We start from the raw sequence: 19,208 nt of genomic DNA, 5'->3' as shown, positions 1-19,208 counted from the left end.
ACATTTGTCATTTCTAATATGTCTTTATCTCTTCTCCCAAAAGAAATTCTTCACCAAAATTTCCTATTTTTAGAGGATTAAAAGCCTTTAAAGTAAATTTATTATCAATGATGTGTGTCAACATGAGGAAGTAGGAAAAGCAAAAAAATCTCCAGGGCTGTGAAACTGGCAAAGTCTTTCTGAATACTATTTTTCTTGTTGCTACCTACTAGTCTTCATCTCATTTCTCTTCTATTATAAACCTTCAAAACTGAAATTTTTTCAGAAACGTCAATTCAATGTCAATTAAAGAAAAGACGTTAGCATGCAAGATGAAATAATGGAAGGTACCTTTTAAATTTTTAATTGAATTATTTTAATAAAACCAATCTCACTTTTTAAAAAATTTATTTATTCCAGAGAAAGAGCAAGCAAGTAAGCATGAACAGGTGGGGGAAGAGAACCTCAGGCAGATTCCAAGGAAGTGCAGGAGTCTGACATCCAGCAAACTGCATCACCCAGGCACCCCTAATCTCACTTTCATTAAGTGGTATCTCCAAGCTGAAATCTCATTTAAATCTCATTCAGTAAGTGTTCTGACATGTCTCTGTATGATCAAGAGTTAATATTTCTGAAATCAGTATTACACTATGTGTTAACTAACTAGAATTTAAACAAAACTTTGGAGGAGGGAAGGAGGATTTAAAAGCATTAAAAAAAAAAAAAAAAGAGGGGCACCTGGGTGGCTCAGTGGGTTGGGCCACTGCCTTCGACTCAGGTCATGATCTCAGGGTCCTGGGATCGAGTGCAGCATCGGGCTCTCTGCTCAGCGGGGAGCCTGCTTTCCTCTCTATCTCTGCCTGCCTCTCTGTCTACTTGTGATCTCTGTCAAATAAATAAATAAAATCTTAAAAAAAAAAAAAAACAACCCAGAATCATATTAAAATCAAGCTTAAAAAAAAAAAAAAGCCCAGAATTACATTAAAATCAAGCTATTTTAATTATATTAAAATCAGTTTTCAAAAATGTTGAAAACAGGGGCGCCTGGGTGGCTCAGTTCTCAAGCACCTACCTTCAGCTCAGGTCATGATCCCAGGGGCCTGGGATCAAGCCCCTCTTCAGGCTCCCTGTTCCTCCCTCTCCTATTCCCCCTGCTTGTGTTCCTTCTCTCTCTCTCTTTCTGTCAAATAAATAAATTAAATCTTTTCTAAAAAATGATGAAACAAAATGGCTCTTATTCTTTTTTAAATCCTAGAGATGTATAACCAATTCTAGATTTTCTAACTAGAAATGATGCTTTTGTAATATAAAGTTAAGATGGAAATTTTTACTATTTTTGGATTTTTGTTCCTTCCTTAATGGAAAAGAAAATACAACACAGGATGAATTTACAGTGCTAAGGGACATTAATCTATATTACAACAGAGCCATAATTTGCATTATATTTTAGTTGAGTAGAGCCACATAATTACAGGTAAATGTATTTATCGGGTCATTATTATAAACTTCCATCATTTTTGCCATTTCATATTCAAGCTACATCTCTGAATCTCTTAAAAATATATATTATACATTCTTACACTAGTTAAGAATTTAAGGGGCACTTGGGTGGCTCAGTCAGTTAAGCAACTAGCTTTTGGTTTCAGTTCAAGTCACGATCTAAGGGTTGTGGGATTGAGCCTTGTGTCAGGCTCCTCCCTGGATGTGGAGACTGCTTGGGGTTCTCTCTCCCCCCTCCGCCTCTTACCAGCTCCCACTTGTGCACAAGCACACCAATGCATTCTCAAAAAAGAAAAGAAAAATTAAGTAATAGTGTTACACTGTCACTCCAAGCTAAAGTGTTTCAAAAACTTTCTTACATTTTTTCTACAAAAGCACTGAAATAATACTAAGAGCTTTCCTAAACCAAGCATCAAATCTGGCCAATTCACTATTGTACTCTTAGCCTAGCCCACATTAAAGGGTCAATTCATTTTTGCTACATAAATTTAATTACTCATTTAATTAATTAGTTAAATAAGCCCCACAATCTACTGCATTTTCAAGTTTTAATCACTCCAGTGCTTGATAAAGAAAACACATATTACCAACACATAGAAAAAAAAAAAAAAATGAATGTGAGGGGTGCCTCGGTGGCTCAGTGGGTTAAGGTCTCTGCCTTCAGCTCAGGTCATGATCCCAGGGTCCTGTGATCGAGCCCCACATCAGGCGCTCTGCTCAGTGGGAAGCCTGCTTCCTCCTCTCTCTGTCTGCCTCTCTGTCTACTTGTGATCTCTGTCAAATAAATAAATTAAATCTTAAAAAGAAAATGAATGTGTGATTCTTGTCTTACTCGCTACAGAGCTAAACCAGCTGGAATACAATCAACAGTTAGCTGCAAGTCTCTTTAGGTATCAGCTTAAATTCCAAGACCGATATTCTTATATTTTAATAAAAAATCTTTGTAATGGAAATGGAAAACCATACATAATAATGTATTGGACAAGTTAAAAATTGCCAAATTCTTGATCTGCATCAAAAATCTTTTTAAGGTTTCTTTAATTTATCTAGGAGATTTGAACAAAAACAAGCAATGTGATGTTACCAAGGGATTACTGGAAATTGTGTTACATATGATATAGCCCTGTGGTTTTAAAAGTTCATATTTACATTCTTAAGAATATAAGGATGAAATGACACAGCATCTGAAATCTGTATCAAAATCCTTAAGTAGGGGCACCTTAATTAGGGCTCAGTTAAGCATCTACCTTCAGCTCAGCTCATGATCCCAAGGTTCTGGGATCATGCCCCAAGTTGGGCTATCCGCTGAGTGGGGAGTCTCCTTGTCTCTCTCCTCCCCACTCATGCTCTCTCTGGCTATTGCTGTCTCTCTCTCATATAACTAAGTAAAATATTTTTAAAAAAATACATAAGCAAAGAAAGAATGAAAAATATAAAAGAAGCAAGTACAGCAAAATCTGGATCACTGCTCAATCTGGAAGATGATTCTATGAGGGATTAACTATTCCATTCTATTTTTATGTGTATTAGAAAATTATTTCAGGAATTTTTAAAGAATGGTCACCGAGATAGTGAAGATAAAAATAACATAATAACAAAAAGATAACTAGAAAATCTCAACCTTTGAAAACTACTAAGATAAGTCTCAATAATCCATGAGTCAAAAAAAAAACAAATTTGAAACTTAAAAGCTTCTTGAACTGAATGAAAATGAAAATCTATCTTCGATGCAATAACAATAAATAGTCATAAAATTATGAAAACATCTCCACTTATAGCAGCATCAAAAAAATATGTAGGAATTAATCAAAAGTGAAAGATTTATACACGAAAACTACAAAAAATTGCTGAAAAAAATTAAAGAGAAAAATAAATGGAAATATATCTCATGTTCAGGAATCAGAAGACTGACTATTGTTACGATGTCAATATTACCCAAAGTAATATAGAGATTCAATGTAATCCCTGTCAAAATCTCAAGTGACATTTTTTGCAGAAATAGAAAAAACAATCTTGAAAAAAACAGAGCTAAACCACAATTTCCTGATTTCAAAATTTACTAAAAAGTTCTGATAAAACAGTGAGTTGGGGCACGTGGATGGCTCAGTCTGAAAAGGCTGACTCTTGATTTTGGCTTGGGTCATGATCTCGGGGTCATGAGACTGAGTCCCCTGTTGAGCTCTGTGCTAAGTGTGGAGCCTGCTTAAGATTCTCTTTCTCCCTCTGTCTCCGGCCCTAGGCCCTCTGTCTCCTTTTAAAAAGAAAAAAAAAAAAAAAAAAAGGGTGTAGTAGTGGCAATACAAACAGATATATAGGTAAATGCAGCAGAGAAGAGAAGAGAACCCACACATAAACCCTTGCACCCTTGCATATACAGTCAAATGACCTTTGACAGGAGTGGCGATACCATTCAATAGGGAAAGGAGTTTTTCAAGAAGTGATGATGTGGATACTGCATATCCACATGAAAAGAAGAATGAAGTGGGTGGGATCTTTACCTAAAACCATACACAAAAATTAACTCAAAATGGATCAAAAAGTTAAATCTAAAACACAAAACTATAAAACTCTTTTCATGACTTAGGATTGGATATTGATTCCTGAGATATGACACCAAAAGCACAGGCAACAAAAGAAAAACAAATTAGACATCATGAAAATTATAAAATCCGTGAATCAATAGACAATATCAACAAAGTAGAAGACAACCCACAGAATAAGATAAAATATGTATAAATCTGATAAGAGACTAATAACCAGAATACACAGAGAACTACTGAAACACAACAACAACAAAATTCAAAACTGGGTGAAGACTTCAACGGAAATTTCTCTGTGCCAATAAGCACAGAAACAATGCACATCACTAATCATTATGGAAATGCAAAGCAAATCTAAGAGCTACCAACCACCTCACATCTGTGAGGATGGTGACTATCAAAAACAGGGAAAATAACAAGTGCTGGCAAGAATGTGGAAAAACTGGAAGCCTTATACACTGCTGGTGGAATTTTAAAATGGCACAGTATGGCAGCTCATCAAAAAGTTGGAAATAGAGGGGCACCTGGGAGGCTCAGTGGGTTAGAGCCTCTGCCTTCGGCTCAGGTCATGATCCCAGCGTACTGGGATTGAGCCCCACATCAGGCTAGAATTACCATATAATCCAGCAATGCCACATCTGGGGATATGCCTAAAAGAACTGAAATCAAGGTCTTGAAGAGGTATCTGTTCACTCATGTTCATAGCAGTGAGTCACAACAGTTAAAAAACACAGAAGAAACATATGTGTCCATCATCAAACAGATAAGCAAAATGTGGCATAAACATACATACAATGGAGTGTTATTCAGACTTAAAAAGAAAATTCTGATATATGCAACAAGGACAAAAACTGACAACATTTTCCTAAGTGAAATAAGCCAGTCACACAAAAAACCAATACTGTGTGATTTCACATATATGAGATACTCAGAGTAGTCAAAATAATAGAGAAATAAAGTAGATGGGTGGTTGCCAGGATTCGGGGAGGAGGGGAATAAAGAGTTACTGTTTAACAAGTATTGATTTTCAGTTTCACAAAATATCAAGTGTTAAAGACAGACATGGTGACACTTGCACCATATTAAGAAGGTATTTATTAAATACCACTGAACAGTACAATGGTTAAGTTAATGTATTTCATGTTACATGTATTTTATCATAATAAAAACAAAATTCAGAAAAAAGAAAAAATACCACATCAAAATTCATGGGATGCAGCTGATGCAGGGCATTGAGAGAAATTTAAAGCATAAATTATATTAGAGAAGCAAATTTTCAATTCAATCACTTTAGTTTCTACCTTAAGATAAACCAAAGATAAAAGGCAAGTTAAACCTAAAGAAAGCAGGAAAAAAATAAAGCAGAAATCAATGAAACAGAAAAATATAGAGTATCAATAAACTAAGAGCTACCAATTTGAAAAGACAAATAAAATTGATAAACTTCTAAACGAGACTATAAAGAAAAGAAAAATAAAGGGAAACAAGTTTTCAAAATCAGGGACGAGAAAGGGAACATCATTAGAAAATCTAAAGACATAAAAGGATAATAAAGGAATACTACAAACACATGAATGCCAATAAATTCAACAACCTAGGTGAAATGGACAGATTTTTTTAAAGACACAAATTTAAAATAATATTCAATCAAGAAAAAAATCAATAACCTGATTAGTCTTACACTTCTTTTAAAATTTTAATTTGTACTCAAAACACTTCCCTCAAAGAAAACTCAAGGCCAAGATAGTTTCACTGTAGAATTCTACAAAATATATAAAGAAGAAATAATAACAATTCTTCACAAACTGTTGTAGAAAACTGAAGATGAGGGAGCCCTTATGAGAAGAGCATACATACACTGTCACCAAAACCAGACAAAACATTGTAAGAACACAAACTGAAACCCAATGAGGTGAATACTATTAACCATTCCATTTTAAAGATGAAGACACTGAGGACTAAAGAGATTCAGGAACTTGCCCAAGACGACAGAACTAAAATGGACAGGCAACCCAACTTCAGAACACAGACTTTTAACTAGAATAATGAAACTGTCAAATTAAATTTTAGATACTCTTGCAAAAGTAAATAGTAAAGAGTGCTGCCCAGTACTTACCTAGAGACTATGCTGGAACCATTATACAGATCACTAGCATACGACAATGTAGCCAAAGGTCTTACTGAATTGTATCGAGTAAACTTAGACAAGCATTCCTGAAATTCATCCAACTGGCTTGCAGTTCGACTATCATCTACACAAAGAAAACAAAACAAAATAAATGGAATTGCGATATAAGTCAAAAAGCAGTATACACAGATTAAAAATTATATTCTAAATACAAACAATTCTTAAGTATTTTTTTTAAGATTTTATTTATTTATTTGACAGAGAGATCACAAGTCAGCAGAGAAGCAGGTGGGGCAGGGGGTAGGGGAGGGAAGCAGGTCCCCTGCTGAGGCTTAACCCACTGAGCCACCCCAGGCACCCCAATTCTTAAGTATTTAGAAAACACTAGTATGCACATATTATTCAGGTAATCTTTTAGCTTTAATAATTTTTTAGTGGCTCACTGAAAGACGCTGTCTCTTTCAACACTGATAAAAACATACTATAGTTTATGTTTTAAGCAATAATTTCTTAGAAAAATAAAAAAGGACCTCTGATCAAAAGAAATTTAATCTTTTATTAAAATAAAAATTCTTTAAAATGGAGAAAGTGAAGATGGACAGGAGTACATACACTGAGCACATTTGTTATTTTGAAGGAACACATTTACAGAGATACTTCTGCATGCCCATATTTATTTACTATCAAAACACAATTTATTTTGTTTTTAAAGATTTTATTTATTTTATTTGACAGAGAGAGAGAGATCACAAGTGGGCAGAGAGTCAGGCAGAGACAGAGGGGGAAGCAGGCTCCCTGCTGAGCAAAGAGCCCGATGCGGGGTTCGATCCCAGGACACCGAGATCATGACCTGAGCCGAAGGCAGCGGCTTAATTCACTGAGCCACCCAGGCGCCCCTCAAAACACAATTTATAACATAATTTAGATTAAGAAAGCAACTGCTTTTTAAGTAAAAATAAAGTGAAGTACTTGTTCACATTATACTTTATTATTTCTCAAATCCAATTCTGAAAAGGGAGTGGAAAACTGCAATATGTCAATTATTCTCAAAAATAAAATGTTTCTACTCAAATGTCTTGGTAGAATATGGAAAATTCCATAAACTAGAACACTGTATAAATACTGAGTAAAGTCCATTTCAGTAAACTATTCATAATGAAATTATGTGGAATTTAAATCATAAAATCATCTCATGTAAGACTGGGATTAAATACAGCTATCCATTCTCTAATCTAGAAACAAGATTACAGAGAAAACATGAATAAGAAATCATTGCTTTTCAAAACTGCTTTACATTTGGACTTGTATTTTCCTTTCCAAAGAAAGAAAAGTAAAACACCCAATTTAGTTAGCTTCCTAACTAAAATTTGAAGTAAGATTGTTACAGCACTGTTTTCGTACCTTTCTCCTTACTTTGAGCTCATACACATACAGACACATACAATTTTTTCAGAGTAAACTTTTTCGTGATTCCCCCGCTTTTTAAAGATTTATTTATTTCTTGAGAGAGAGAGAGAGAACGTGTGTGTGTTTGCCCATGAGAAGAGGGAGAAAGAGAGAGAGAGAGAAGAAGCAGACCCCCTGATAAGCAGGAAGCCTAATGTGGTGCTCCCTCTCACAACCCTGAGATAATCTGAGCCAAAACCCAAGAGGGGACACTTAACCAAATGAGCCATCCAGGTGCCCCATAATTTCTCGTTCTTAAATGTCCTCTAAAATAAGTAGGCATAATGAAATTTAGATATAAGGATCATTATGTCTGGGGTACCGATGGCTCAACTGGCTACTCATCTGCCCTCGGCTCAGGTCACGATCCGGGAATCCCGGGATCAAGCCCGTGTAAGGCTCCCCATGTCAGACTCTTTGGGAAGTCTGCTTCTCCCTCTGCCCCCTACCCAGCTCGGCTCGTGCTCTCTCTCTCTCTCTCAATTAAATAATAAATTCTTTAAAAAAATAAGTCATTATGTTTACAGAGTTAAGGTACCAAGGATAAAGAGTAAAGAATTTATTTAGTTCATCTGCAGATATTAGGTTATCTTGAAGATAACTATTGATATAAACTTATCTAACACTTATTACAATGAAAAACAATCACTAGTCTCTGATACTAAGCTTGTCTCCAATATTTTACATTTTAAAGGTTTAAACACTAACAGCAAATTCATCTAATAACCTATATCAAAGGTTCCAATTTTATAGTGTTTCCATTCTAAAAACAACAAAAAACAAACCCAATTAGCATGCACTGTCATAATGTTACTGGAATAATGCTCCTCCTCCACTAAAATTATTCTCAGTAAATTCAACAAACTGGAAATACAACATGGGTTACTGCAGTAAAACAAATAAACTTTACTACAAAGTGGTCTGAATGTAACAACTAACTGAATCTTTTTACACATAATCCTGTTAACTGAGTATTTCATGTAATAAATAGTGACTGCAAAGACACCTTAGATATTTATGTATTAATTTAATGTAAATCTATTCTTTCATATTTTGACACCAATCCCTAAGGACAAAAAATTCACAAGCATTCAAAAGAATGTATATTCTGTTGAAGACCATAATCTTTTCCTGGGTAGCTACACTTTCCTGGCCATCTATTCATTAACACCTACTTAATAGGTGTTATTCATTAACACCTACTTCCAACAAAAGTCATAAAGAAAACACTAAAAATGGTTATTTTAGTATCTGAAAGTGGAGGGATTCAATTTTCATGGTTATGAAAATGTAGGATTTTGTTTGGTTGGTATTTATGGTTAATAATCACACATATCTGCAAGCATATTATTTTTCCTATTCCAATGACAGATTAGTTTGTGAAAGTGTGTTTGGCATTTCTTTTCTCTCTTCTAATGCTTTATAATTTACCTTCTCTTTCAATTACAACTAAGAGTTCGAGCATTAATCTCTTAAGCTTCACCTCTCATTTTCAGAGTTGAAAATTCAAAGTCAGAAAGAGGGGATGAATTCTCATTTAAAAATATACAGAAGGAAAAACACTATGTACTCCATTAGGTAGAAGTTAAAATTTCCTCTTCACAGTTAAGGACAATAGGAGGACCTTCCTATCCAGCAATACAGTAAGTGTAGTCAATGTGACAGTTCAGTAAGACAAACTTGAGACTCCTAAAAATTAAGGACAAATGTTTTAAGTACAATATAGCCCTGCCCACAAAAATGAAATCTAATCTTCCTCCTGATTTTAATTTATCCCACCTTCCAGTAATCTTAAATCCCCAAAATAAATTGGTCTGTGACTACAGCTTTACTCTGCCACAGCATGCCTATGCTGCTAGTTCCTTAAAAATTATTCCCCAATCTCTCTTTCCTACCACATTTTTTCTTTTAGATGTCTGCCATTTTCCTATGGATGTATTTCAAAACTAACAAATAACATCTAACAGGGTTAACATGAAACTTCTGCCAATCAGATTCTAAGTCTCAAACCATTTTTAATTTCACAGCTTTCTACTCCACTTTTCAGACTATTAGAGGCTCAATAAGGGGCTCAATTCCCAGTCAACACAATGAAAGTTTTCCATCTTATAAAAACTATTAATCATTAATTTCATACACATTTATAAACAAAGCTTGGCTCCCTCACAGGAAAAATGGTACGTAAACCTCCTTTTTCCTCCACCACCAATCCCAATGCAAATTTTTCCAAAGGTCCTAAGCAATGTATAGATTTTATATATTTTTTTCCTTCCAATTTTTATTTAAACTCTAGTCACTTAGCACACAGTGCAATATTAGTTTCAGGAGTATTCAGTGATTCATCACTTACATATGACACCTAGTACTCATCATAAGAATTGAGCTCCTTGGGGCGCCTGGGTGGCTCAGTGGGTTAAAGCCTCTGCCTTTAGCTAGGTCATGATCTCAGGGTCCTGGGATCGAGCCTCGAATCGGGCTCTCTGCTCAGCGGGGAGCCTGCTTCCCCCTCTCTCTCTGCCTGCCTCTCTGCCTGCTTGTAATCTCTGTCAAATTAATAAATAAATTTAAAAAAAAAAAGAATTGAGCTCCTTCATCAGGAGCTCCTTCTCTGCTCAGCAGAGAACCTGCTTCCTCCTCTCTCTCTGCCTGCCTCTCTGCCTACTCGTTTTCTCTGTCTGTCAAATAAATAAATAAAATCTTAAAAAAAAAAAAGAAAGAAAGAAAGAAAGAAAGAATTGTGCTCCTTAATACCTAGCACCCATCTAGCCCATTCCCACTCATCTCCCTCCATCACCCCTCAGTTTATTTTCTATCTCTTATGGTTTGTTTTCTCTCTTTTTACCCCCATTCCCATATGTTCTTCTGTTGTTTCTTCCATTCGCATGAGTCAAATCATTTGCCTTCCTCTGACTTATTTCACTTAGCATAATACATACTAGCTCTGTCCACATCGTTGTGAATGGCAAGATTTCATTCTTTTTGATGGCTAATATTTTATAGTGAATATATACCACATCTTCTTTATCCATTCATAACTCAATGGACATCTGGGCTCTTTCCATAGTTTGGCTATTGTTAGTAATGCTGCTATAAACATCAGGACGCATGTACGCCCCTTTGAATCTGTATTTTTGTTTCCTTTGAGTAAATACCTAATAGTGCAATTGCTAGAACATAGGGTAGTTCTGTTGTTGACATTTTGAGAAACCTCCATACTGTTTTCCACAGTGGCTACCACAGTTTGCATTCCCGCCAATGTGCAAGAGGGTTCCCCTTTCTCCGCATCCTTGCCAACAACCGTTGTTTCTTGCGTTCTTAATTTTAACAATGTGTACATTTTAATATAAACATGCATTCAAGAAAAAACTAAGGACAAATTTTAACATCTAATAAAATATCACTCTTCTTTTTTCTTGGTGGTCTTCATTTTGAGCAGGTGTATTATTAATGACATGAGTTAACTGAGCACCTAACTTATACCAAGCATTATATTTTAGAGTATACGTGCTGCCGAAGCAAGCACTATTTTATATTTTATAGATATATTTATATCACCTGTAAATCCCAAAAAACAAAACAGAACATGGGGTTGGTATTAATGCCCCTACTTCATTGGTGAGCAAAGACATTGAGAAAGTTACAGCTCAACAGGCAGAACTATAGTAATGCAATGAAAATATCCAATGTTATCATGTCCATGACATTGCGTTTAAGTTATTTCCTCTGCTTTGAAGATGTTTCTAATTAACTTATTTAGTTAACAAATTCTAACCTTGATGAAATATAATCCTCTGAAATGCCTACAGTGACCATTCCCTTACATTTCCCCATTTTCAGCTTGGTGTGGATCTCTCATTCCCAGCTGTATTAGTGGATATTCTTCTCTATTCCCCTAATACACTTATACAACATATAATATCACATACCTGTTGCTTTCCGCCACTGAATTTACAATACTCCCTAATAAGAGAAATCGGTTCTTTCACCTTTTTATTCTTAGCAGAAAGGACAGTGTTGAGAACTTAATAAATGTTTAATATTTAATAATAAGAGGCAATTGAATGGAACTTATTTTTCCTAGCAACATATTCATAGTTAATTTTTTTTCTTAACTTTCTATAGCTCACTTCACAAAGATTAAAAATCCCCCAATAGAGGGAAAAAACAAAAATAGCTATGGGAAAGCAATGTTCTTCAAGATCGCTAAGAACCTCCACAACATTCTGGTAGAATATGTCAAAAATACACACTTTTGCTCTATAAATAGGACATTATATAAATTCAGTATAAGAAGCTAGAAATGGATCTGACATAAGAATCTGATGTATTTTTAGAAGTCTGGAATATGTACCTGAAATACGAGACATCCTTGTAGAAAAGTAACATTGCTCTAAGTCTTCAAAATGAGCAGTAAGTCGTTTTCTTCTTGATGCTAATGTGCTGTTATACCAAGGCTGTTTCTTTGTCTAAAGTAGTAACAAGAAAAGACACTTGTAACTTAGGACAAATGATAATCTTTTTCTTCACAGAGTATCTAAAATGATTGCATATTCAAAATATCAACATATTAAAATAACTACAAATGGTAAATATTCATAGTTCTTACCATATTTTTCAATCTTTATTTTAAAATGCAAATAGGCTAAGGGTTTGAAGGAGCTGGGGGCCAGCTCTAGTCCCTGAGCCCAAGGCTCCTGGGAAGCCTGGTTGTAATGTAAGGGAAGGCTGAAATCTATCAACATACATCAGGTTATACGAAGGTGCACAGGTAGGGGAGGGATGAGATGGACCAAGGGCCAGAAGGGAGAGGCTTCTGGGGATAATGAAATGCCTAAAGATGGGGCCCCATTAGGGAGAAGGAAGAAGCAGCCCAGTGGGGGCAAGTGCTGAGTCCTAGCTGGGCTAGGCCTCTGGTTGGTACAATATAGTTTGCTATAAAACTCCAATCTTCCAGCAAAATAAATAAACAAATAAGTAAAATATGCAAATAGGCTCTCAAGACCAATTTTATAAGAATGAAATAAGATGCTTCTTTCAATTCTCTAAATTAAATTCATATAGAATCTGTTATAACTACCATGCTAAATTTTAGAATTTTGAGAATTTTAATGATGTTCACAAGAAAACTAATGACTCTGACATCATCCTTATATTGCAGCCCTGTACTCTGAATAAGAGAAATAGTCCTTGATTGTTAGAATATATATTTAAGTTAATACTGATTATTAAATTAAGAGGCAATAATATGTAATACACATGTACTGATCTAAAATATGCAATAGAAAATCAGAATAACTAAATCCGATATATATAAAGCCAGCAAACCTGAAAAATACTGGCATAGAAATCTATTAAAAAAAAAAATCTATGATCCTCAGTATTGCCTACATCATGTTAAATGAAAGGGTAAGACAATTCTTTCCACAAATGGCTATTGTCTATTATGCTTGAGGCCCACAAACAGACACAGAGGAGACACATGATAAGAGCTTGAGATGACACAAGTTCACCCTAAGTATACAACAACCGCAAATGTATCAAAGTAAGAAATATTAAGGCACTACCTTGAACAAAACACTCTAAAGTGAACCCCTGCTGAAACTAGATGGTAGGTAAAAATCTTATTTTAAAGCAGTGCTTGGATCACAAGAAATTAAGTAAGACAACTTCCAAAGATGTAACAGATACACAACCAAATGAGAAGCTGAACTCAGAGAAGTGGTATCAAAGAAAATGTAATGGTGCAGAGGAGGGGAAAGACAAAGAGGGCAATACTTAGAGACAAATAACAAAGAAAAAAACTAAAACTGAGAGAGATTGAAAAGAGAATTTGTGAACTGAAAGATAAATCTAAAGGAGTTAACCAGAACTATTAGGATAAAAGATTAAAAGACAGAAAATTTGAAACAGAGGTTAAGAAGCATAAAAGTATAAGGTTGAAAATATAGGCACTTAAGAGACCCAGAAAATTTTAACAGACTGAAGAAGAAATACTTGAAGAATTCATGTTGACAATTTTTCAGAACTGAAAACAGACATAAATACAAAGAAATTATTCTTATCAAGTAGGATATTATAAGAGAAATCAATAATTAGACACAACGAAGCAAAACTGTGTTTCTATCCAAAAACAAAATGATTTCAAAATCAGACAAATTGGGGCACCTGGGTGGCTCATTCGGTTAAGCAAGCCCCTGACTCTTGATTTTGTTTTGGCTGAGATGGAGCCCCCAGTCAGGCTCCCCACTCATTGGGAGGTCAGCCTGAGATGCTCATTCTCCTCCTTCTGCCCCTCCCCCAACTCATGGACAATCTTGCTTTCTCCCTCTGTCTGTATATAATTTTTTTTTTCCAAAGACCCCATCTATTTATTTAAGAGAAAGACAGAAAGAGCGAGAGCACACTCCAGCACAAGCAGGGGGAGATCCAGAGGGAGAGAGAAAGGGAGAAGGAGACTCTCTGCATAACAGGGAACCCACGCAGAACTCAATTCCAGGCCCCTGGGATCATGACCCGAGCTGGAGGCAGATGCCTAACCAACTGAGCTACCCAGGCACCCCTAAATAAATAAATCTTGAAAAAAAAAATCAAACAAACAAGAAAAGATAATTCATCTGACAGGACCAACAATTAAAGAAAATACTGAAGAGCAATAAAAGAAGCTAAGGAAGCAAACCTTGATTACCCTCAAAAAGTCAAAAGAAAACAATTCCAATCTAAAATTCAGATCCTGAGACACCTGGGTAGCTCAGTGAGTTAAGCCTCTGCCTTCAGCTCAGGTCATGATCTCAGGGTCCTGGGATGGGCTCTCTGCTCAGCAGGGAGCCTGCTTTCCCCCTCTCTCTCTGCTGCTGCTCTGCCTACTTGTGATCTCTCTCTCTGTCAAATAAATAAATAAAATATTTTAAAAAATAAATAGATAAATAAGTAAGGAGCATAAAATTCAGATCCTAACAAAACTATCTTGCAACAAAGTGAGCAAAGTATTTTCTTATGTGAATGAAAACAAAGACTATTGCCTAAAGCCATTTCTAAAGAAATGTGTGAAACTGTATGCTTGAAAAATTCAGTAAACAAACCAGAAGGCCTGAACATAAAATGAAAAGAAGAAAACCTGTAACCATTAAGCAATTTTAAACACCATTTGTAACATTAATTATAATATCTAAATTACGGGGCTTAAGAACAAGTCAGAATAAATACACCAAAAAATGGCATATAAATCAGAAGAGTGAAGAAAGTTTCAATTCTGGGGCACTTAATGTTGTTCAGGAGAGTAATAAAGATATTAAATTTAATGAAAAATTGCTCAATATCACTGATCAGGGAAATGCTAATCAAAACCACAATGGAGATATCACCTCATACCTGTCAGAATGGCTGAAGTCAAAAAAAAAAAAAAGAAAGAAAGAAAGAAAAAAAGTGTTGACAAGGATGTAGAGGAAAAGGAGCCCTTGTAGGTACACTGTTGATGGGAATGAAAACTGGTGAAGCCACTGTGGAAAACAGAATGGAGAATCCTCAGAAAATTAAAAGCAGAACTACCATATGATCCAGTAATTCCACTCCTGGGTATTTACCCAAACAATGTGAAAATACTAATTCAAAAAGATGCAAGCACTCTATGTTTACTGCAGCATTATTTATAATAGCTAAACTATGGAAGCAGCCCAAGTGTCCACTGATAGATGAACAGATAAAGAAGATGTGGTGTATGGGGGGGGGAATATTACTCAGCCATGAAAAGGAATGAAATTTGCTATTTGCAACAAACATGGATGGATCTGGAGGGTATAACAGGGTTATACTTAGTAAACCAAGTCAGAAATAGACAAGTATCATATCATTTCACTCACATGTAGAATTTAATAGAACAAAACAAATTAACAAAGAAAAAAAGAGACAAATCAAAAAACAGACTCTTCACACAGAACAAACTGATGGCTACTAGAGAGGAGGTAGGCGGGGAGATGTGTGAAATAGGTGAAGGGGATTAAGATTATACTTATCACAATGGGCACTGAGTAATATATAAAACTGTTGTATTGTTATATTGCATATCTAAATCTAATACAGCATTGTATATCAACTAAAAAATTAAATTTCTTTAAAAGATGATAAGAAGTTTAGATTGTTTAGGTGTTAAGTTTGGATCAATTTCAAAGATAACTACTGAAAACATAGTAACAGAAAACAGTAAAATAGTGGGAGAAGGGGGTAAAAAATGTAAGAGAAAAACACAAAAAGTGAGACAAACAGCAAGCATTAAAGAGTAATAAATATAAATACTAATTAAATTAGTGATGGGAATTTTAAAACACAACTGTATGCTATCTGCCAACAGTGAAAATATAAAGACACTAAAAATCTGGAAGTAATAACATGAAAAATAATATACTAGGCAAATTTAATCAAAGGAGAAAAAAAAAAGAAGAAAAGCATTAATGGAAATGGAAATAGCCCCCGAAAATGCAAAACTTGCAACTTAATCATTGTATACCCAGTACACACATAACAGCACAGGATCAAAAATATATAAAGTAAAAATTCCTAAAGAAATTGACCAACCCAACAACATAGCAGATTAACCTCATCAACTCAACTAAGAAAATGGTATGATCTAATTTAAAAGCTTAATTTAATGAATACATACAAAACACTTTATCCAATTAGAAACATATATTCCTCCTAAGCATACATAGAACATTTCCAAATTGGCCATGTGTTATATCATGGAATATGTTTATAATCTCAAAAGGGGAGAATTTCTTAAATGAAACCCAAAGGGCACTAATTATAAAAGTTACAAATTCAGTAACTCAAATTTAGAACTTCTGTTCATCAAAATCTGTCATTAGAGACAAGAAGATACAAACTCTAAGAAGATATTCACCATATGCACGACACCTAAGAAACAAGTTATTACTACCTTGAACATATATTAAAGCTTTTATAAGTAAATCCAATATTTAAAAAATGGAAAAAGATATGAAATGCTGTTTCACGAAAAATAAAGACCAGTAAATAAAACATGTTGACTTTAGAGTGTCAGAAAAATAAGAATTAAAACCAACAACTAATTTCTTTTCTTATCCACAAAAGTGGCAACCATTTACAGGTTCAATAGTACTAATTACTGACAAGGATATGGAGAAACGAACTCCTATACTTCTGTGGTAGGGGCTTTATATTAGTAAAAAGACTCTGAAAACAATTTGATATTATCGCAAAATATAGAAACTACTGATGTGTCTACCCTGTCACCCTCACTTCCTTTCCTAGGTACAAAATCTAGAGAAATTCTTATACCTATACATCAGGAGATATGAACAAAGATGCCCTTGACAGCAAAAACAAAAACTCTACAAAAGCATCAAATGTATACAGACTGGACAACTGATAAATTGTGGTACATTAACAAAATGGAAGATCAAGCAACTATACCCCTAGACATTAGGAACTAATCTTCGAAAAAGCAGATCTCAAAAAACTACATATTTAATCATTTTTACAAAGTCTACATATAGCCAAACCAAATAATGTAAGGATACACATATGTATAGTAAATCTATTTGAAAAATGTACGGTAAATCCATTTTAAAAAATCAACATACTACCTGGTGATTCACAGACCTGTACCCCTGGGGATAAAAATATATGTTTATAAAAAATAAAAAATTAAAAAAAGAAATCAACATACTGAAAAACAGAAATGTCAGAAAAAGTAATTAGTACTGGACATGAAGCAAGGTGACGTAATTTGCTGGAAGCACAGGGGTAATTTGAACAGTTCTAGTAATTAACATTAAGAGCTCAGTTCATAGATTTTCTTTTATTGTAACTGTGCTTCTATTTACATATTCATGAAATATATTCATTTTTTTATGTACCAATATAATTTTTATAAATTCTGAGAGGAAAAATCTGAATTTTTTTTTTAAGATTTTATTTTTGTCAGCCAAAGAGAGAGAGAGCACACAAGCCGGGGGAGCAGCAGGCAGAGGAAGAAGCAGGTTCCCTGCCAAGAAAGGAGCCCAATATGGGACTCTATCCCAGGACTCCAGGATCATGACCTGAGCCCAAAGCAGATGCTTAATAAACTAAGCCACCCAGGCATGCCCAAGAATATGGATTTTTTTTAAAAAGTGATCTGCTCAATGGAAACACAGAAAAGATTTTAGTCTGAAACATGAGAATGATTACAAAAACAAAATCAAGAATATAATAAAGAAGCATTCAAAAACACTGTTGCCGGGGCACCTGGGTAGCTCAGTGGGTTAAAGCCTCTGCCTTTGGCTCGGGTCATGATCTCAGGGTCCTGGGATTGAGCCCCTCATTGGGCTCTCTGCTCAGCAGGGAGCCTGCTTCCCCCACCCCTCTGCCTGCCTCTCTGCCTACTTGTGATCTCTTTCTCTCTCTCTATCTCTGTCAAATAAATAAATAAAATCTTTTAAAAAAACAAAAACACGTTGCCTTCCAGGTTTTATAGCAAAACCAGGTTTTTTTCACAATTATTTTACTTTTTTTTTTTTTTCAAGATTTTCTTTATTTGAGAGAGAGAACGAGAGAGAGCATGAGAGGGAAAAAGGTTAGAGGAAGCAGCTGCCTCCCCATGGAGCTGGGAGCCCGATGTGGGATTCAATCCCAGGACTCCAGGATCATGGCCTGAACTGAAGGCAGTCACTTAACCAACTAAGCCACCCAGGCACCCACAATTAATTTTGCTATTTACTCTTAGCTTTTCTTGAATTTATTTTTTTCAGTGAAATTCCTACCTCATCCATGCAAAATTAGGTTGTTTCACAATTCTTCGTAAAAATGCATTGCTTAGCTCATTGCCATAATAATTAGAAATTTACAAATAACATTAATACAAATGAACACAAATACACTAATTGCAAAGGGGAAGATGTCTGAGAATATGAACTGGTTATAGATAATCTACAAAGCCAATCATCAGAATGAACATATTCAGAATAAGGTCCAGATGAATAGGTAGGATATAAATATGACTAAAAATCAAAAGGAAATAGTTATCACTTGTGTTGATCTAGATTACTTCTAAATAAAAAATGCCCACATTTACCAAATGTCTGACTTATTTCACTTAACTTTTAAATCTATCCATGTTGTAGTAAATGCTAGGTTTTTGTTTTTGTTTTTGGGCTGAATAATGTACCACTGTATATATATATATACACATATATATACACATCTTCTCTGTCCATTCATCCATTAAAGGAGAGATACCAAAATATAGACTTTTTTATATATGTGTATGTTTTACACATATATGAAATATATGATTGTATAAATATTATGTATTATATACTGAGCAGTATGGGTTCATCTCAGCTAGTCTGGATTGCCCACATGGTTATCTCTAGACTCTTGTCTATAGTATGGAATGTATTCACTAAAGAAAGAAGAATTATATTCTATAACCAAAAGTGAGTTGCTTTGGAGCAAAACTGATTAGTCTGTTTAGTGATAATAAATGAATTTGTGATATGTACATGGTTTCAGTGGAGCTCTACAGGCTGGTCGTGTAAGTAGAATGTACCGCCTATGTGATTAATTTAGGAGATCCCAACCACAAGCCAACTTTGGATTCT

The 19,208-nt window shown here is 34.8% G+C and overlaps 1 protein-coding gene across 2 annotated transcripts in view; it reads right to left on the bottom strand.

Moving 5' to 3' along the window:
- The window catches only part of COP1 (COP1 E3 ubiquitin ligase), a 245,375-nt gene that overhangs the window by 140,107 nt on the left and 86,060 nt on the right, over positions 1-19,208 (bottom strand). For both annotated transcript variants that reach the window (XM_082703978.1, XM_082703979.1), the window contains exons 10-11: positions 11,945-12,059; positions 6,136-6,271 (exon numbers count right to left, since the gene is read on the bottom strand). In XM_082703978.1, coding sequence (XP_082560104.1) covers positions 6,136-6,271; positions 11,945-12,059 — 251 coding nt within the window. The remainder of the gene's footprint in view (positions 1-6,135; positions 6,272-11,944; positions 12,060-19,208) is intronic.

This window comes from Mustela nivalis, assembly GCF_964662115.1.
Source record: "Mustela nivalis genome assembly, chromosome: 16".
Taxonomy (NCBI): domain Eukaryota; kingdom Metazoa; phylum Chordata; class Mammalia; order Carnivora; family Mustelidae; genus Mustela; species Mustela nivalis.
The sequence above is the reverse complement of the archived record's forward strand: the minus strand, read 5'-3'. Positions and strand labels throughout refer to the sequence as shown.